The sequence below is a fragment of the Mastigoproctus giganteus genome, chromosome 1 (assembly GCF_048544385.1).
Source record: "Mastigoproctus giganteus isolate SK-2022 chromosome 1, ASM4854438v1, whole genome shotgun sequence".
NCBI lineage: Eukaryota > Metazoa > Arthropoda > Arachnida > Uropygi > Thelyphonidae > Mastigoproctus > Mastigoproctus giganteus.
In genome coordinates, this window is record NC_143575.1 from 15,426,020 (window position 1) to 15,448,647 (window position 22,628).

General features: G+C 35.4%; 1 protein-coding gene across 1 annotated transcript in view; it reads left to right on the top strand.

Annotated features, from left to right (window-relative positions):
- Positions 1-15,067, top strand: part of bwa (alkaline ceramidase) — a 54,036-nt gene extending 38,969 nt beyond the window's left edge. The window contains exons 4-5 of the mRNA XM_090378794.1: positions 1,578-1,829; positions 14,886-15,067. Coding sequence (XP_090234920.1) covers positions 1,578-1,829; positions 14,886-14,952 — 319 coding nt within the window. The 3' untranslated portion in view covers positions 14,953-15,067. The remainder of the gene's footprint in view (positions 1-1,577; positions 1,830-14,885) is intronic.
- The last annotated feature ends 7,561 nt before the right edge of the window (positions 15,068-22,628 follow it).

Below are 22,628 nucleotides of genomic sequence, written 5' to 3' on the forward strand. Positions count from 1 at the left end.
ATAGATGACATTATATGACATTATATGACATTATAGATCTGTTTGTTCTGTGATATGACTAGCCTTTGATGACCACAATCAAAGCACCACCTTCTGTGATTGTATGGTGGGTTCATCAAATGTGAGTTATATGGAGGAGACTGGATTTGAATTCCATTATAGATTAATTCCCTAATTCTTCTCCTGGTGGGGCACAGGCATGCCCCACTGTTCTTCTTTGGGGGTCACCTTCTCTGTCGTCTCCATACGTCTGTCTTTCCTCCCAGTCTTTAGGCTCCCTCCCTACTCTGCCTATATTGCCAGCGAAATGGCCCACACAATGAAAAATTTTTAAAAGTGTCCAAATTCTCACTGCATACATGAACCTCTTTCGGCCTAACTAGATTCTAGCATCCATCACCTTTTTTTTTCCTATAGTCCCTAGCCACTGAAATCTCAGGAAACTAGGTGGCAGGGCCTGCCAGAGTAAATAATTTCTCAATACTGGTGTACCTGGTCTGCCTCTACGGGGCAGAGGCAGACCAGGTACACCAGTAGAGGCAGACCAGGTACACCAGTATGCCTCTACGGGGCCAAGTGTAGGCAACCTTCGGCTCCAGCAGGGGTTTAGCAGCTAAACGGCCAGAAGAAACAATGATACACAACACTACACTCATACAATATCCATACACTTTTAAATCTCTGGCCTTCCCAGTGAACTGGTACACCTACAATGAAAGCAACATGGAGCTGGGGGAAGCCCCTGATGCCATTTGACACTAAATACACTTTACACTTTTATAGATTGGAGGAACTTTTAGAAGTCTTTTTGGGGCTGTAGTTAGCTGATTTCACATAGAGGGAAAGGATTTCCCTATGTTATTTTCCAGGTTTTTCAGCCTGCACAATGTGCAAACCAGCCTGTGAGACATTTTCAGACAATAATACATGGTATTTAAAAAACAAAAAACAAAACTAGCATATCATATGAACTGATCAAATTAATCAGTATGCCAAAAATATCCTGCAAAAATGAAATTGTCACACATGAAAAACATCAGCCTTGGATGCTTTTCTGTGTGTTGAGTTTAAATATCATGTCAGGAGCTCCAGTGATCATATTATCACTGACAAATGTTGGAGGATGGCCAGAGTCCTTCACACTTCTCTTACACTTGACACTGCTCTGTGATTCTCAGCATAAACACATATCAGCTGGCAGTGATAATGAATTTCAGCAGGTATAATATATTGGGCCATATAAATCAAAGAGCACTTCATCTTTACCATATACACACTATTGTGTTGCTATTTTCAAATAGCTGCCAAAAACACAAAACCAGAACTTGATCATTGGTGCCACCTAGTGATGTGATGCAAATATATAAATGAGACTAATAAAATTTGGTTACATAAAGAGTCTTCATTATACATTGTATGTATAAAGAAGTAACTTGTGTGTTGTAATTTTTTGAAATTTATTTTCCAAGTATTTTTCTTTTTTTTTTTTTTTCTCAGTATACTATTCAAAATTAACTTTATTCTTATGTTTTGAATTTTTTTATATGTGTAATATGATATATTTATTGAATTTTTAGATGTAAAAATGGAAGAGCAGTACGATTAGGATTACGCTGTGTTGTGCTCTGGTTTATAGCACTTACATGTTGGATAAATGATAAATTATTTTGTGAAATTTGGTCTGCTGTAAATTTTCCTTACCTTCATGGAGCATGGCACATTCTGAGTGCTATTTCTGCATATAGTGCTTGTGTTTTATTTGCTTACTTTGATGCATGTGCAGAGGTTCCTGACCAGTTACCAGCAATTAAATTCTGGCCTTCAGATAGGTAAGTGATGCACATCTTTAAAATAGTATACTCCTGTTTAACTAAAAGGCCAAATTAGTCATGAGTAATATTTTATTGCTTAATGTTTAGCAATACACTTAATAAATGTCATTATATGTATTTATTAAGTGTAATAATGATATATTAATTACATATGTACCATATAGAAATTACATATGGGATCTTGTTTATCCAAGATCCATTGGCCTGAGACTGCCAAAGATAATTATAGAAAGTTGAGGTTTTTTTTCACCTTTTTTTATTGGGATTTGGAAATCAGTTATTGCTGTAGAAAATTTATTATATATATTAATTGCAATACAAAGTATAGTGGCACATGGGCTTTTTCAGCCCATGTGCCACTACACATGATTAAATTTATCAATTAAATTAATGATTTTAATTGGAATTTTAATTTTGATATGTAACTACATAATTATATGTATATGTAATGCAGAATATTTTATATGTACAATTATTTGAATATTAAATATTTTGACCGACATTCGTGCATCTTTTCACTGCTGTTTCTTATTGATTAGGAAATATCCTATGGCACCAACTGCAACTCACAAATACATGTTACCTTATGGGAATGCGGCGCTCGCTTAGCGTGGATTCACTTAGTGCTTTGTTTTTCCGGAACGAATTATCAGCGTTAAGCAGGGGTCACCTGTAAGTCAAATAATAAAAAGTAAGGAAGGCGAAATCTTTGACAGTGCAAACTCATGATTCCCTAACCAAGGAGATGCAACCTCATGCTCTGCAGAGGATGTAGCATCTCCATAATGGAGAAACTAAAGATAGTGAACCCTCAAATACCACTTCTTCAGGGAACACCGATATTTGCACACATGAAAAATAAAACCTAATTCTTGTTTATCTATAGGAAGTGCTTATGCCAAGAGAGAGATTAAGTCAGGGTAATCCCTAACAGAGAGATGTGATCTTGTCTAGAAATCTGAGCATCATCAAAGATGAGCATAGCAGCATTACCTACGGGGACATAAGTTCAAATTAAGAAAGGATAGATGTAGAATAGATGTGCGGAAATTTGCCTTTAGCCAGCGGGTGGTTAATTGCTGGAACAAACTTCCATCTGTCGTTGTGGAAGTTGATAGGTTGAATAAATTTAAGGAGGAACTGGACAGGCATTTGGAGGGAATGGTGTGATTTTTTTTTTTTTTTGGCTGATGCTGCATAAGCTCCTACACTTGCTTTCTTGCATCATGTGCCACTACTACTACTACTACTACTATTTTTTTGCAATAAATAAAACAGGACTCAAGTTTTAGAAGGATAACTAAGTTTTCTTCACCCCATTGGAGAATTACCTGGAGATTGGAATTTAAGGAATTGGTCATGGACATTTGAAAAGTTGAAGCTCTTTGTCAGTGCAAGGTTTCTCAAATTGGAGGGGGAATGTAGTGTGCTATGATTGGCGAAACTGTGGATAAGATTTCCAGTCAGTAGATCATTTAGCAAAACTGTGGATAAGATTTCCAGTCAGAAGATATTAACTCCTGTTGTTCCTTGGGGAACAACAGGAGTTAATATCTTTATTGTCTGTGGTGGTATCTCATTTCTCTTTTATTTTTTTATTATTTAAATAACAGAAGATCTAATATAAGCTATTTAAATAACTTCTATTAGGCAATTAGAAGTGGTAAAACATAATAGTTTCCTTGTACAAAGAAAGCCATCCTTATGTGTATGTGTTTGGGACAAGATTGGTATTTCATGTAAATATTGACAGAGTGGAACGGACCTGTAAAACCTGCTTGTTACTTTACACTAGAGTGAACTGGTTTATGAACATTTAATTTTTCAATTACGAAAATTTTTCATAATTCTTTCCTTCTGCGACTTACTGTTGATCTGTATGATTTTCACATAATCCATTATTTCATTTTCAGAACATTTGGCAGCCTTTAATCATCTTTTTTAATTCTTCAACCATTAAACTATTACAAAATTTATTAAACTTTTCAGTCCAGTTTCATTGTATAAAAATGTTACTTGGAATTTTCATATATATTTTTCTAAATTAAGCTAAAGTTTTCATCAAAATTCCACTAGGGAATCCCTTTCAATTAGGTCTTACAATACCAGTCAAAATCTTAATATCGGTATTTTTAATTTATGAAACTGGGATACCGGTATTCGAAAAACAAACATTTTTCTCAATAAATTTTGATGACAGTTAGGTGCAATAAAGTAAGGAAAAAACAAGTACTGTAATTACTTGAATTCATGTCTTAAATAAACTTTTATTGCAATAATAAATATTCTGAAAACAAAAAAATACATATTGTTACTGCAAAGTTTAGTTATGTTTAAGCATCCACGCTACTTGTCCGAATAAAGTGAGCTCTTAAGAAACATAAGCAATCAATAGTATGATCGTTTAAAATGGATTTGATTTTGGTACATACAATATTTGATTAGCGGCAGAAAATGCCCTTCTATTCTGGTACTGAGATAATCGTAGACGACCTCACTCCATATTTTCTAGGCTTTGAACGTTTTTGGCAAAAATAGTTAAAAGTATTTCATTAATTTCCAACTCAAGTTCATCTTTTAAAATCTCATTGGAGTCAGGCAATTTGCAGAACACTGATGTTCTGTTCCACGTTGGTCTTCCATGGTTGAATTATGTTCATCATTTTCTGAAGGAGAAAGACGTTTTATTAAATAAAGCATAATTTTCACTATAGTATCTTTACTGAGTCTGGGAGAGAGCAAAGAGTGGGGATAAAGAAGAGAGCAAAGAGTGCAGTTAAGGAATTCTTCACATATATAAATGCAAAGAACAGAAGGACAAATCAGATTGGACCCTTATGTAATGGACGTGGGATAGTTCTAGATATCACAGCTGAAGTTGCAGATGAACTCAACAGTTACTTTGCATCGATACTTACATTAAAAAAAACCTTTGTGTCAATGAGATATTATGGAAATGAAATTAATGATTTTGAAATTTCAAATGATTATTTAATGAGAACTTTCACCCCCTACAGGCAAGTAAGGCTCCTGTGGTTGATGGCATCATCATCATCAGCCATTTTCAATCCACTGCAGGATGAAGGCCTCTCCAGCAACTTTCGAGTTCCTTCTGTTTTGAGCACTAGCCATCCATTTACTACTCAAAAACTCATGAATTTCATCTATCCATCTCCGCCTTTGTCTTCCAGGTTTTCTTCTAGCTCCTCTTGGGTACCATTCTGTTATTTTCTTAGTCCATCTGTCATCATGTCTTCGAGCTATGTGTCCTGCCCAAGACCATTTTAGTTCTTTAGTTTTGATAAGAATGTCCTTTACTTGAGTTTGCTGCCTAATCCATGTGTTTCTCTTCTTATCTAACAGTCTGATTCCCAATATAATTCGTTCCATTCTTCGCTGTGTAGTTCTTAGCTTCTCTTCCATTCTTTTGGTGAGTGCCCAAGTTTCACTTCCATAAGTCATGGTGGGGAGTATACATTGGTTCATTATTTTACGTTTCAGACAAACTGGGATATTGCTCTTCAGTATGTGACTATATTTCCTGAATGCTATCCATCCAAAATTTATTCTTCTCTTGACTTCCAGCCATTTATCATTATTACAGCTAGTAACTTGTCCCAGATAAGTATATGACTCCACCTTTTCAATTACTGCTCCTTCAATCATTATTTCCCTTTCCGTGGCATACTTGTTCATCATTACTTTTGTTTTAGCCATATTCATCTTTAGTCCAAAATCCTTACTAACTGTGCATAACTGATTAAGATTTTCCTCTAATTCTTTGGGATCGTGGCTTATGACCACAATGTCATCTGCAAATCGTAAATGGTTTAGGTACTCTCCGTTCACATTAACTCCTTTCTGCGACCAGTCTAATCTTCTGAAAGCTTCCTCAAGGGCAGCAGTAAACAGCTTTGGAGATATTGTGTCTCCTTGTCGAACTCCTTTCTCGATTTTAAATTTGCTACTGTCTTTGTCTAGTCTAATAAAGGATGTAGCACTCTCATATATTTTCTTCAAAATCATAATATATGGAGTATCTATGCCTTGTCTTTCCAGTGCCTGAAACATTGCCTTATGCTGTATGGAGTCAAATGCCTTTTCATAATCCACAAATGCCAGGCATAATGGTGTTTTATATTCATTTGCTTTCTCCATTAGCTGTGATATTACGTGAAGGTGATCCATAGTTGAGAATCCTGTCCTAAAGCCAGCTTGCTCTTTCGGTTGATTCTCATCAAGTATTCTTTCTAATCTGTTAGTAATGACCCTTGTGAATGTTAGTAATGACCCTTGTGAACAACTTGTAGATATGGGATAACAAGCTAATTGGTCTATAATTTCCAATTTCTGATTTATCTCCTTTCTTATGCAGCAAAACTATGATTGCATTATTCCACTGCTTAGGCATCACACCTTTTCTAATGCACTTTGTGAAGAGCCTTGCCAGTTTTTGTGTTACGTCTCTTCCTCCCAATTTTAACAACTCTACAGTAACTTCATCTTCCCCCGGGGCTTTCTGATTCTTCATTTTCTTCAATGCATGTTCTACCTCATCAGGAAGAATATCGGGTATGCCGTATGTGTTGCTACTTTGCAATCCATCTTCCCCACTGCTGGTATCATTCCCTCGCTCCTTGTATAATTCTCTATAGTAGTCTTCTGCTATTTGAATTATGCCTTCTCTGCTGTTTATAAGTACACCATCACTATTCTTCAGTTTCAGTATCATTTGTCTTTCTGTATTACTGCTCATGGCTGCTGATTTAAATCCTTTGTTTTCCCTTAATGCTTGTTCTACTTTTCTTGTGTTAAATCTTCTTATGTCCTCTCTGAGTCTCTTTCTAATGGCTTTGCATAACTCAGTATACTCAATTTTCTCCCTGTCAGTGTTTTTCTTGCTCTTCATTTGTCGTCTTTGGTTCATCATGACAAGTGTTTCTTGGCTAATTTTTTCTTCTTTGGATTTTTGTTTCCCTATAGGTTTCTTGGGTTTTATCACTTTCAGAAAGTTGTAATATTCCTCATCGATATCTTGGTCCTGAGCAGTCTGCAGAAGCTCAAACTTGTTCTTAAGTTCCAGTACATACTGCTTTTTCTCCTCCTCTGTTATTTCAAAGACCTTTGTATTATTTACTCGAGTCAGTTTTTTCCTTTCCTTTCCTACATCTATATCAAGTGTACATCTTACCATTCTGTGATCACTTCCAATATTTACCTTATTCAGTACGGTAACATCATTCACAATATATCTTCTGTTAGTGAGGATGAAGTTGATTTCATTAGTTGTTAATCCATTTGGACTCTTCCATGTCCACTTTCTGTTCACCCTTTTCTTGAAAAAAGTGTTCATTACTGACATTCCTTGAGATTCTGCAAATTCCACAAGTCTTTCACCTCTTTTATTTCTTTTACCAATTCCAAAATTTCCTATAGTTCCTCTTTCTGCGCTGTTTTGCCTTTTTCCAACCTTAGCATTGAAGTCCCCCATAATAATAGTGTAGTGGATTTTCTGCTCATCTAGAAGACTCTCAATTTCAGTGTACATTTCTTCAACCTCTTCATCATCATGGCTCGATGTTGGTGCATAAATCATTATAATCTTTAGCTTGTACCTCGTAGAAATCTTGAGTATTAGTCTTGACACCCTTGGTGATGTACTTTTGAATTCCAAAATGTTGTTTTTAAAATCTTTATGGACCAGAAACCCAACTCCACCTTCACTCCTTTCACTGTTTCCATTGGTGTACAGCAGATTTCCACTTGATAAACTTATAAGTGATTCATTTCTTCTTCTTGTTTCGGCCAAACCGATGATATTCCAATTCACATTTTCTAATTCCTTTTCCAGCTCTAATATCCTGTCTTCACCGATGAGTGATCGTACGTTATAACAGGCCAAGTTCAATTTCCGTGCATGGCAGCCTGGTCGTACCCAGAGATTCTTAGCACCCTCTGCTTCCACTCTGATCCTCTCGCTGCCGTAAGAGGGAGAGTGAAAGCTGCTGGGGACTGAGGGCCATTTGTATTGTTGTGCTCTCATTGCTGGAGGGTTTGGTCTTTTCCTCTTCACGCTGACCAGGCGTCTTGAAGAGAACCACTCTACACGTTCGTTGCCACCTAAGTGACGTAACAGGGCTTACCATCGAGAAGGTGTGCATGAGTGGATTTTAGGGAGGCAGGCCAACCGGACTTCTCCTAAATCTTCTGTAATAGAGAGATATTGGATCCATCAGTGTTTTAGGCTGAGTGTCTGATAACACACAGGATACCTGTTCCCCTCTAAGCCCCCCTCTGTTCCCCTCTAAGCTAGTTGATGGCATATACCCTATAATCTTAAAGGAGGTGGCAAGTGAGTGCATTGAACCATTAAGGCTAGTTATGAGAGCATCACTGGATTCAGGAGAGATTCTGTTGGATTGGTGTAAATTGGAACATAATTGGTTGCTTGGTTTTTTTTTTTTTTTTTTAGGAGCATTAGCAACTAAGGCCATATTGCTCCGGGGATATGTGGTGGTCATTCCCTGACCTTTCTGCATCCTCCGTATTTGGTAGTCACGGGCTTGAACCCCGGTCTAATCAAGAAGCGTGTGCTACACACTGCTGCACCTGGCTACGGAGGCACCATTGGAACATAAAGGCAGTTCTAGGAGTGTAACGGGAAATTACCGACCAGTCAGTCTAACTTCAGCAGTAGGGAAAATCATGGAGGAAATGATCAAAGGTGGAATTCAGGATCATTTAGATGGAAATGGATACACATAGGTTTTGTAAAGGGAAAATCATGTTTAATTAATCTGGTAAGCTATTTTGACAGGGTCACTCAAGAGCTGGGCTTTGGGAATAATTTCAACATTGTTTATTTGGATTTCAGCAAAGCATTTGACTCAGTTCCACGAGTGGTTACTTGATAAGTTGGAGCAGGCTGGAATCACAGGGACAATCCTTAGATGGATAGCACGATGGCTTGAGAGCACCAGGCACCAGGGTTGTGATAAATGGTTATTCCTCAGATTGGGTTAATGTAAAAAGTGGGGTTCCCCAAGGATCAGTATTGGCACCACTGTTGTTTTTGATTATCTATAAATGACATGTATGGAGGGATGAGATCTAAACTTGCAGATGATGTAAAGATCAGTAGAGTAGTTAATGATCGCCACCAAGCAGAGCTTCTTCAGAGTGACCTAGATAGACTTCTGGGATGGTCAGAAAAGTGGCAGCTATGCTTTAATTCAGAAAAATGCAAGGTCTTACACCTGGGGAATAGCAACCCCAAAATAACTTATACACTTGTTGGAGTTGAACTAAATTCAGTAGTGGAGGAAAGGGACTTGGAAGTTGTCCGAGAATTGTGGACAGGTTGCAATGTTGCATCGTGTCCTATCGATGATTTATCAAACATTTGCTAGTAGAGATAAGAACGTCATAATTACATAAAGGTGATTTTATAACCTTTATGTGATTAAATTATAAGCAATTATTTTTTTTAAAATTAGTACCGAAAAACCGGTATTTTTTGTATCAATACTGTAAAAAAATGACTGGAATCCCAGTATTGCAAGCCCTACTTTCAATGCATTTGCCACCATATAAATTGCATCCTTGATGTTGAGGATTTGTTAAAATCCAGTTACTCTTCCATTATTTTTTAATCAAAACACATCTTAAAATTTTGCTGTTATTCCATCCATTGTAACCAGTGATGTCATGTTGAATGGTAGTAATACAGCCTTTGTGCTTTTTTTTTTTTTTTTGTATAATAAGACTTACAAGTGAAAAATCAGTACAAAACCATATCTCTAAAAATTGCACAATTCATTCAAAAACTTTACAGGCTTTGTTTTATAGTGACTTACTGAAAAAGTAGATTATGTTCCTGTAAGTGGCTTTTGCTTGTTTTTATTTTGTAGACAGGTGTTGATGTTTTTCTTTATTTAATATCTGTTCAGGAAGGATTTCAAAGTTCAAGCCATTAACGTAAATAAAATGTAAAATGCATACAATAAAATAACTGCATGGTAGTTTTCAGTAGCATATGCTGTCTTAATTTTGTTGGGTTTTATGTGCATAAGTGACAGCCCATATTGCACCATTGTGTAATATGTCTGTATAAGTGTGTGTTGTTGATCCAATTTGCATGGTGTGCAGGCTGAAAAACCTGGAATAACTCACAGTGGAACCCTCCTCCTGAGATCAGCTAACAACAACATTGAATGAAGAGGACTTTAAAAATTCTTCCAGTCATTAACAGGAATATACTCCAGATGAGTGGCAGACATTGATGTATTGTGCCAATGACACTGCCACAGATGGTTAGTTATTTTTCAAATGTAAAACCTTTCAATTTGCAATATTAAAATATTGCTGTCACTTAACTGACCCATCCCCAAAGCTATCCAAGTCATCCTGAAGGAGCACTGGCCATAACCACTCTCCCAACCTTTGTATCTTTAAATTTTGACATCAAACCCTCTATTTCTGTCAGTGTTATTTAATACCAGAAATAGGAGTGATCCCAGCAGGACCAAGTCCACTTTGAAGAATAACTGTTAATTACAGCCCTCTCGTATGGATAATGTAATGGCTACCTGATAAAAATCATGTAGCTATTACGTGATCCATCTGAGAAGTTTACTCGTAATTCCAATTTACATAGCAATCCATTGTATGGGACCAAACAACAATGATTATAAAGTCTCTTGCATCCAACTTATGATTGACACTGTCATAAAAATTTATCAGATTAGTTAAATCAAGATTTTTTCCCTTTATAAAACTGTGGCTGAGATCCTGTGGTAATATATACAGAGAGCTTTAGACACATGAGATTAAGCTCACTTACTGTCATGGGAGGTAAAAACAGTCCATTGTTAACTGTTACACTGGTTTATCAGCTGTAGTAAAGCAACTGAATTGAGAACTCTTCTGGTTCTTTTTTTAATCCTAATGGAGTAGTATAAACAGGTTTTTTCTTTTATTAACTATTTCCTGAATAATTTACCACTGAAGTGAGACTTCATTTTGGAACTGGAACCACCTTTATGGATTGGCAATGCAATGCCACTTCAACTAGGGAATAGTCTTACAAAACCTTCATAATGTAGTTAGGGAATGATAACCTGTGGAGGCAACTTGTTCCAGTAATTTTTTACAATAGTGAAAATTTTGCCTTCATTCATTTTACTAATCCTTCTCAGAGCCTTATGAACCTTAATCAGGTCCCTGGTTGCCAAGCTCTGTAACCCACATAATCCAAGTCTTTCCTTGTACAGTCACCCTTTTTCTGACCTCGCCATGCAAGGTTGTCTGTCTTTGGACCATTTCGAGAAGCTTAATGTCTATTTTCAGATGAGGTCTTCATATTTGGACAGTATACCAAATGCAGTCTTACACTTATCTTATACAGTGGGACCTCCCTATCTTTACAGGATATTGTTCGATAAATCATCAATAGGGCACCATGGATGCCTGTTTAATTCAACCCCACCAAGTGTATAAGTTATTTTGGGGTTGCTATTACCTAAATGTAAGACCTTGCATTTTGCTGCAGTTAAAACCATTCCTGAAGGAGTGTTGCTTGGCACTGATCATTAACAAAAACCCTAATCTTTATGTCACCTGCAAATTTTGACGTCACACCCTTTATTCCTTCATCAATGTCATTTATGAAAATCAGAAACAGTGGTCCAAGACCTTGGGGACCCCACTTCTCACTACACCGATCTGAAGAATATCCATTAATTATATTGTGCCTGCGGCCACTCCTGTAATCCATCTTACAATCTTTCCAGTAATACCAACATGTTCCAATACAATACAATAATCTCTCATGAGGGACTGAATCAAATGCCTTGCTAAACTGTGTCTAAATTGTTCCTGACATCCAGCTCATGAGTAACTGTGTCAAAATAGCTTACTAAGTTAGTTAAACATGATTTTCCCTTAACAAAACAATGTAATGTTGTGTTCTTCAAAATGCCATTTCTCTTCAAATGCAGGTCTGTAGTTACCGACTTCACTCTTAGGACCATCTTTATGGATTGGCAATACATTTGCACTTCTCCAGTCCTGATAATTAGCCACAATTGTTCAATACACTCTCTAGCTGCCTCCTTCAAAATTACTGGGTATGTGCCATCAGTTCTAGAAGCCTTACTTGCTTTTAGGCTTGAAAGTTTTTGTAATAAACAGTCATCTCTAATTTAGAAAGCACTAATTTCATATGGCTCACCCTCTCCTTAGCATAAAGGGTCTTTTGTCAGTAAAAATTGATGCAAAGTACATATTCAGTTCATCAGCTGGGTTATTTTCTGTTTCTTTCTATTCACATGAAAAACTTGTCCCCATTTGTCACTCTTTTAGCTAGTGCTTTCTCATACCCAGCCTTGGCTTTCCTAATCTTATCTGTGGTACTATTAAAGATTAACATGTAGCTCTTGTGGCCTTCAATACTTTTCACTGCTCTGTAACGTTCCCGTTCTCTTTTTTTGCTCCATTGGACATGCCATCTCCATATTCATCCATCCTGGCATCCTCCTTGTGCTATATTTTTTAATGGCATTTATTCATTTATGGCTTCCATGATTTCTGCTTTTAAAGGTATTCCATGATTCTAATGTTTGTAAAAAAATAAGAGAAGTTTACCTCATATGATACGTAGAACACTTCTGTGTGAATACGCTCCAGAATCCAGAAATTAAAAAATCAAAAATCTTACATTACAGTAAAAAATCAATTGAACACAATTAAAAATTAAGTAAAAAATTAATTTAACAAAAATTCCAAAACTATTTTTTTCGTTAAATTAATTTTTTTACTTAATTTTTAAGTAAAAAATCTGGTTCTTTTACAAACATTGATATCAATGTAGAACATATTTAGCATTATAGCTCTGGTTCATACTATCATATCTATGATTCTAATGTATTTGCTTTCCTTCTAGTCTGCCCAATTGCCATAGACCCCTTTTCTGAAATTAAAACCCATGTCTTTAATTATTGCACCACCTTTCTTCATCGTAATCAATATCTGCTATTGGTTCCATATCATAAGCCATGTGATGTCATCTGATTCAGGAGTAATGATGAGGTCAAGAATATTCTCACCCCCTGCTATTTTCTCTAACATGCTGGTGCAAATAATAATCATCTAGTTTACTTAAAAATTTTGTTTCTCTCCCTCTTATTCCAATCAGTTTGAGGCAGATTGAATTCATCCATAATGACATTTGTGCTTGCTTGCCTATTCCAACTGCATGTAGCGACTTGTCATACTTTTTACAGTCTTCCGGTCTGTAGATTACTCCCACTCTCATTATACTATTGCTTCTGACTAACCCACACACACACAGTTTTTATGCTGACAGAAGTAACCTTGATCACATTTTTAATTTTTTTAATGTCATCTTATCTGTAATATAATTATACACCATATTTAGTAAATTTATTTTAACTCACATCTTCCCCCCCCCCCCACCTTTGTTGGTCTGATGATAGGATTTGCTAACAACCCTGAAACATCACCTGCTAAGAATTTAGTATAAATATACTTTGTATAAGTATCAATAAATTTGTTTTCACATTCCATGTGGTAAAAAGATTATCTTTAATTATGTATATGTAAATTATCTTTATAATGAAGCTTTCTTAATGGTTTGATAGTTCCCTCAAAATAATTGGGTTTATGCCATTCTACCATTTGCCTTCAAGCCCAAAAGCTTTTATAGAAATTTTAGTCTATAACTCTTCCTTTCCACTTAGTTTGAACTTATCCCACCACTATAATTTTCATTTTGCTGATTTAATGGCACTAGAGTTCTCTAGCAGTGTTTCCTTGCCATGAAAGGACTTTCAAACTGTAAAGCCCTCAGGAATCAACATCAGTTGCATTATGAAAGCCTCTTCCCACATTCAATACATGTCTGTTCTGATTTGCTTTGCATTGTATTGTATTTATGTATATGTAAAATGTCACCTAACTAGCAATTTCTCATAATCGCCCTTTTCCAGCTTGTTTTCTTAATCACACACACGTGTGTGTTCGTTCGTGTTCATAGCTTACATGATGGTGGCATTAAAGTTATTCTATAATTCATCTGTATTTGTGTTCCCATGCTGCCTTTTCAGTTGATTTTGGCTATGTTGTGGTTTACTATAGTCCCCCTTTCCTGAAATTGAAACTCCTGCTCTCTTTAACAAATGGAACCTCAATTGTCATTATTTGAGGGTTCCTATGGTTCCTCAATGATACTATCTGTATTGTGGATAATGATCAGAAACAAAATATTTTTGCCTGTAGTACTCTCCTTAACCTGCTGATGATTTCTAGAATGAGGTTCACTCCCAGTTGTCCCATCTGTAAGGTACAGATTGAAATCTTCCATCACAAGGTAACTCTTACTTGCTTGCCCATTCTATTTGCATATAGAGGTTCTGGTTTGTAGCATACTCCATTCTGATTTTCCCTTAGGTGCCTCCGTAGCCAGGTGGGAAGGAGCAGTAGTGCGTATCACATGCTTCTTGATTAGACCGGGGTTCGAGCCTGTCATCACCAAATACGGAAGATGCAGAAAGGTCAGGGAATGACCACTGCATATCCCAGAGCAATATGGCCTTAGTTGCTAATGCTCCTTAAAAAAAAAAAAAAAAACCCAAAACAACAACATCCCTTTTCCTTATACCACACAGTAAATGCTGACAGGTGTTAGTTCTGAACTTAGAAATGCACATAGCTGCCACTACCTAGCTATAAAAATTCATAGTATTACTAGTAGCATTGTTTTGGCCATTTTTAAATTTTGGTAGCACCTATATTTGTCATAGTTTTATTTGCTGGTTTGTAATGCTAGGGCCATTTTGGTTCATTGTACAATGGGCACAACAGACCCAGGAATGAAGAGAGACTTAAAGCCTCCATTATGTGACGTTCAGTCATATATAATAATCATATGAGTACACTTAGCTCTAGAGTATAATAATGTTTCATTAAGTTTTACTAAATTTATAATCCTGATAAATGCTACATTTGCATAAAATGACTTAATTATTGTTTCAGCTTTGAACTGGGAGTACCTTATGTTACACTAAGAAGCCACCACCCTACTACAAGTCATACATGTTAAAGAGACATAAAAACTAAAATTTTTAGTAGTCACATAAAAGGCAAGCATATCTAAGTTATTTTTCTTTACTCTGTGACTTTTATTGTTTATATATGTTTGATAAAAAGGAAAAATTACGAGGCTAAAAAAAAAAACACTTAAGTGAAAAAAAAACTGAGTTTATCATTTTTGATCTTGAAATCTTAGTGTGCCAATCAAAGGAAATATTATAAATTTCTGAAAAAGAATGTAAAATATGTATTCAGGGCTTTCAATTTACAGTGTATATTTTAATAAAAGGTAAATTGAGGTACTTATAATAAATTAAATTTGTTAGACTTTAGTATATTTCTGAAATAGGATTAAATCTAACAGTGACAAAGAGCATACCATGGCAAAATTTCTGACAGTATATAGTGAAAGAATTTGAACATTAATCTTCACATATATGTCGATATAAACATTATGTCTAAACACTGACAGTCTTTTGTTCCCAGTGGATGTGTGGGAGGGGAGATTATGCCATTATTTAGAAAAATAATGACAATTTCTCACCCTACTATTCTGGACTGATTAATAATATCTTTATTAAACCAAAATGTAGATAGAATGACTTTGCATACAGATGACGAGCATGGTCTTGCAACTGAGTGATCATAAAACAATAATAGTAATCAGAGAACGATTAACCCCTTCCCAGAACATTTTTTTCCGGAAAATGTGTCGTAGCGGATCGACTTTTTTTTTATTTTACAGATTAAAAGTATGTATCATGCTAATACTCATTGTATAGTTTTTTGTGTTTTTTATTTAATTTTTTCCTAGAAAATACATGGGAGTAATTAACCCATTTGGGCTATCCTGAATTATCTTGTATATGCCAAAAAGTGTGCAAATTATAGAGATTTTTTAAAGAAATTAGCGTTTCAGCTAAAAGAAAGAAACCGAAAAACTCTTCATTACTCATTATATAAATAAATTTAAAAAATCAAGTGGAACGCACAAGCAGAGTAACCCCCTGCCACAAGCAATAATTGCGAACTAACTACATTCTGACACATGGCCGCCGCAAATGGATAGGTAAGCATCGCTTATGGGCTGCAGTTCAAGAGGGCGCCGAAATATTTTTCAATATTGGTTTTGTGAATTATTTTTGTGGGTTCAGTATTCTGCATTTATGACGGCAAATTATATTTTGCTTACTGATGGCACAGGAACACATGCTGCTTCTCTGACACTGCTGTACAATATAAGTAAAACGAAAGCCAGTCGTCTGCTACCAGGCGTAAGAAAATCCTGAGAAATCTTCGGATTTACCTGGTTAATGCAAAATTAGCCAGATAAATGCCTGAGAAAATACATTTCAGTCCTAAATTTGGAGGTATTATTGTATTGAGAGATATTTTGTATAGTTCCAAATAACTTTTAAACTAAAAAAGAAATATCTCGGGCTAATCCATGAAGGGGTTTAATAATATATATATATAAAAAAGGCCAATTTTTTTCTAGGACATTCAAGGATTTTCTGACAAAATTCCTTCTAAATTGCATATTAATGTTCCAAGGAGCTGGATTTGTTTTTAAAAAACTGATATTTTAATATTGATACAGAAAAATGAGTAGTTCTTACTTAATTTGGTATTTAGTACAGGCAATTTCAGTTAACTGGCACGTGTCAATTATCTGTAATAGACAAGGAGTAGATAGCACCTTTTCACAGTCATAAGTATGAATTATTACTTTTACATTGAAGAAATATATATAAACAAACAAAAAATAATAAAATATGTATTAATACTGTGTACAAAATTATGGTGGCATTTCAAATTCCATCATTTTTCTGATGGCTTCTGTTAATGATTCATCATTAATGCCAAGGCAGGAAGAGAAATAACAGGCATATCAGGGTCACTCATTTTCTAAGTGACCCTGAAATTGTATTAAATTCAAGAAAAAAAAACATATTTCGCTTTTGCAAAGTTTATCACAATATAAGCCCAAACCTGTTTAAATAAGAAATAACATCCCTAATATGCAGTTTGAAAGCTTCCTCCACAATGCCAGAAGGACTTAAGCACCTGTCAACAATAAGACAGGTATGAATCAGCAGCATACATAGTTTGAATTAATCATCAAGGAATCAGAATGGCAGCAAATAATACCACTTGAAAGAGCCCCACCTTTTGTAAGCCCATAAAGACAAAACGAAGAATCCAAAACTCTGTGAATTGAGAAATGCCAAAAAACACTAGACAAAATCAATTTTAGAAGGAACAAAAAGGATTTGTTTATTAAATAATTTAAAAGATTTAATTGCTTTATCTGGACAGAGTCAAATGCCATAGATGTTGTCACAGAAAAACCAAAACATGCAATTCCTTACTTTCTCTACAAGACTTATATATCTCAGACACAACTGATTAAAACATGTGAATTTACATTCACATTCATAGTTTACTCTGTTAAAGTAGATTTGATTAGACACATGACAAAATTACTTTCTCAGGGATTTTTTGGGGCACCTCTGTAGCCAGGTGGGCAGGAGCAGCAGTGCGTAGCACACGCTTCTTGATTAGACCCGGGTTCGAGCCTGTGACCACCAAATACGGAGAATGTGGAAAGGTCAGGGAATGACCACCGCCATATCCCCAGAGCAATATGGTCTTAGTTGCTGATGCTTCTAAAAACCAAATAACATAACATAACATCAAGGATTTTCAGAAAAAGAGGTCCAATTGAAATTAATCTATAGTTCCTTATGGCCATACTTTGGTCAGTTATAAATAGTTTAGAACATAAGTAAATATTTCTTATCCATATTGAAAATTTTAACACAGGAAAGGCAAGGAGAGTTGACAGGTGCTTATAATGGTCACCAATATTTTCACTCCACAGAATTCAAGATTGAAATTTTGAATTACATAATGCTACCAAAGAAGAAACATTGTATCACTCAGCATTAAAAAATATATTAAAGAAGGGAAGATGCTTTTTGGTATCAGGGTGAGCTAATGTTTTCTTTTGAATTTAAGTAAGAAAATAAGCACCAAAAAATGATAAGAGGCAGATGACTGTTAGAGTACCATTCATTTTAAAATTCATCGCTTTTATGTTAAAGAATACTGTGACAAAACACTTTCTGGCAGCAGTGAAAACTACAGTGGTACCTTGGATTACGAGTAACTTGGTATGCGAATGTTTTGCAAGACTAGCAAAAATTTTTAATAAATTTTAACTTGATAAACGAGCAAGGTCTTGCAATACAAGTACAGTCAGTCCTCGTATAACACATGTTTACACTACATGAATTCGATCATACACACGATTTATAAATACAGGAACGATATCTTATATAACACGAGCTGAATTCGCTTATGCACGATTCGCCTTTGTGTTTACAAGAAATGGCAGTCGAACGCAGAATCACTCCAACCAAACGCAACCCGATAGGAATGAAGAGAAGATTTTGAAAATGTATTTATGGTTTTTTATATCAGTGAAGGGGAAACACATTTCACCATAATAACGTAAAAACCAACAATTCCAGCTAGTATAATCGCAAATGCAATTAGATCGACTTTACTACCAGTTTACAACAGATTCCACTAGCAGGAACGCAACTAGAAATTGTTTTTATTGTTTTTAACCCCTAGAAATGTGCTTTAGTAAAATGTGAGTTGTTAATAGTGTATCTATGCCTTTACGATGTTGTTTATTCAGTTGCTACACGCATGCAGCTTTGTTTAATGTGTATCAAGCGTGCCTCCTCATTTTGTAATAGTGCAAGCGATGAATCTGATTTCCGTGAAATCCTCAAAAGGAGGCAAAAGCAAGTGTCATTGGAAAGATTCCTTGTTAAAGTCGCACAAAAAGAAAAAGTCAACAGATAGCAGTGATTCCGTTAGAGACAGTGAAAGTCGTCCTACCCAATAATTAATAAATTCGATTGCTTTATGTATATTAAATTTAAATATTAAAAATATAAAAAGGTATGTATTTTGTATTAATCATTTTTACAGTATATGAATATTTTTGAGTTTTGGAACAAATCATCTAGGTTTCCATTATTTCTTATGGGGAAATTCGCTTTGATATACGAGTGCTTTGGATTACGAGCACGTTTCCGGAACGAATTATGCTCGCAAACCAAGGTACTACTGTAATGTGAGTTTAGACTGCAGCAAAGAATATCTTTAAACTTTACTTAAAGAAATGGGGGCTTTGAAAAAAGTTGAAAAAATACCAATTTCAGAGAAAACTGCTCATCAAATAGCCATCAATAGTGACTATGCAAAAACAGTATTACAAAGAATACTATGTGCATCATACATGAGCTTTGACAGTTTTCTAATAAAAGTGGCATGCTATTATTGTTCCCATGGGAAGGGGTCTGTAAAAAACATTTTTAAATCTAGGCAAAAAAGACGAGAGATTGTCATAATGATGTGAACTTTTTTTGAAGTGGAAAAAAACACAGGTTTTTATTGTATATCCAACAAAATAAAAAAACTGAGTGTAGCATCTTAATGGATGCAGAAAAATTTAATATATAGTGATATGAGAAAATAAGAATAGAATTAGTTAAAACAACATACAATACCCTTATATAAAATTTTCAAAGCTCACAGGCACAGACTTTATAGACTTTAAGCCATACTATACAGATCAGATTGACTTGAGAAAACATTGCATTAACTCTGGATCCTGTGAAAATACTGGTGGAGAAGCTGTTTGAAGAATACAAGACAGATAAATGAAAAAGCACTGCAATCATTGTAATTGGAAAAATGAAATTTAAATGGACAAAGCTGCATTGTCATGCAGTTGTGACAGGAGAGAGAAAAATGAATTTTGAACTGAAATTGTCTTGTATGATAAAATCTGTTATGTATAAACATATCATATTATTATTACATTAGTGGAGGCATTTGATGTAAGAAAGCAAGCTTATGCAGCATCAGCCAAAAAAAAATAAAATAAAATAAAATAAATAAATAAATAAAAAATAACCACTTCATCCCTCTGTTCGTTCGAAATACCTGTCCAGCTGAGCCTTAAACTTATTTAGGCTATCAACTTCCACGACAAGGGATGGAAGTCTGTTCCACCAACCAACCACCCACTGGCTAAAGGCAAATTTCCTCATGTCTATCCTACATCTGTCTTTCCTCAATTTGAATTTATGTCCTCTCAGGTGATTATTCTGAGCAAGAGGAAGAATCCCATCAGCATTGAGCATGCTCAAACCAGTCAAGGCTTTATACACCTCTATCAGATCACCTCGCTGGTGCCTAGTCTCCAGACTAGGCTGGTCTGGAGACTAGCAATATTTATCCTGTAATTATTGTTTCATTTTTATGGAATGCCATTTATCAATAAAAAAATTTTTCCCCTGAAAGCACTATAATTAGGAGGTTCTGATGAGCTTACAGCAACAATCATACGCTCCCATCTCTGTTCTTATGTGACTTTTGCTCAAACTAATTTCATGCTGACTGAGTCAAGGTCACCATTTAAGTTGAGCTATGTCCACAAATACAAATATAGATTTCACGTTGTGGACTAGCCTTAGATTGCTTGATTGTCATTAAAATTTTTTTTTTCTATTGTGTATGATCCATGAACTGATCCTATAATGCATTTATCAAATCAACGTCTCTGTCTTCTTTCAACATTGAAACAAATACATTACGGTTAATTTTTACAAGCAGGCACCCTTTCTGATTGATTGTTGTGAGTAGCAGTGACTGACATGCCTAACCCGCTATGCTTAGCCTTAAGGTGTTTATCCCCCCACCACTGTTTTAACATCAGAAAACGAGTTTCTGATTAGTGCTGAAAACACGTAATGTGATCAGAGCATTGTGACTCATATTGTTTGGCAATGATCGAATGCATTGTAGGAGTAGAGAAATTCACACCTGAAGCAAAGGTAGCTGTGACAGTGTTCTTGTGTATTCTTTTTGCATAGTTCAGTATGGGCCCTCATTATTCTAAGGAGTCTGAATATTGTTGAAAACCAGACTCATCTTATAATTCTGATGACAACAGACTGATCCCAGAGAATGTGACAGTACAGAGAATGAAAACTGTCTAGGAATGGTATGCAGAACATTCCGGTTTGCTGAACATCTCAACAGACAATGAATCTGACAGGTCTACAGGTTATTCCCAAACAGGAATGAAATATCACTTGGGACCTGTGCACATCCAGACAAATCCATGCCATGCAAGATTGCTGCTGAGATCAATGCTAAAAGTGGGCTTACTAATATTTATTTAATGAATGCATTAAGTGCATCACTAATATTTTGGTAGACCAGTATATGTAAAGCATACATTAAATTTCTTGTTTGTCCATTTGAAGATTTGTTTCCAAAATATTTTGTATGGTAAGATAGCTACTGTGTGAGCACACAGTGGCTATCTTACCATAAATTACAATGAACATGATTAGCATAGTCTCAATCCTAGACTTCTCTAAACAAAACATTTTGGGCCTTGATGATTTTGAAGTACATTGTATGCTCTTACACTTCACCTCTTGGCTGTACTGAAACATCCAACACCCATTTCCAGTGACAATATAATTGGAAATTAGAATTGTCTGGATGAAGTCTTTGCATGACGACTTCATCCTTTTTGTTGTTTCTACTCATCTGTGAGGCTCTGCAGCACGAATTTTGCACAGACCTACCTTTCCCTAACTTTCACGCACAGTTTAGCAAATTGTCTTATTATTCATATCGAACTTATCAGCCATCATTCTGAGAGTCAGGCGGCGATCTCTTGCCACACTGTCCCCTCATTTTGAGAGGTTGATGTAGTCCACTTCTTGGGTTATCATGAACATCGTCACATCCATCATTGAACCACTTATACCATTCAAATAACTCTGATACAACTAAGCATTTCATCACCATAAACATTTGTTTCTGTTGCAGATTTTCCCAGTTTAAAGCAAAATGCTCATTGCTCCACTGCAAAATCGTGACACCGTATGTTAATGCTACTAACGACACTGGTTGTTACTTGCAACATGTCAGCCTACTGTGCAATCTCACCACCATCTGTTTGAGAAAGTTTGAACTACAACATACCACTTCTGTTTATTTTCAGACTCATCGAACATGACCACAGCAGTATTAGTCTTTATTGGCACACCTCATATACTTGCTGTTTAACACTAATAGTTTTCCCCCCTAAAAATGCACAAACAGTTATATGTTATGCAATAATATAACTGCTGAGTGTTGGCTAATTCATCAAATAAAACTTCAAGGCAAAATTTATTAGAATGGTCTCAGGATGCCTCCTAGCCTGTACAGGTAAATAATAATTATAAGCGATTCCTTAAGAAAGAAAGACCTGTTGGAAATTTTTTTGATGTGCTTAGAAATATTTAATTTTAACCAAAATCAAATTAAAAAGAATGTTTAATTTATTAGCAGGTATTGTTGGCAGTGTGGAAAAAAAATTACAGACTAGGCAATTTTATTAAAAAGTTTATTCCACAGATCAAATTACAATTGTTTTGGTGGAAAAAAAAAGTTTTATTAATAAAAGTGGATGAGACAATTCATTGTATAAAACTAAGGCTAACTTTAATAAAATGTTGACAGCTAAACTACACTAGCTAAATAACTCTGAAAAATAAAAAAAGAAGCAGTAATAATAGCAATGTTCTTATTAAGCTC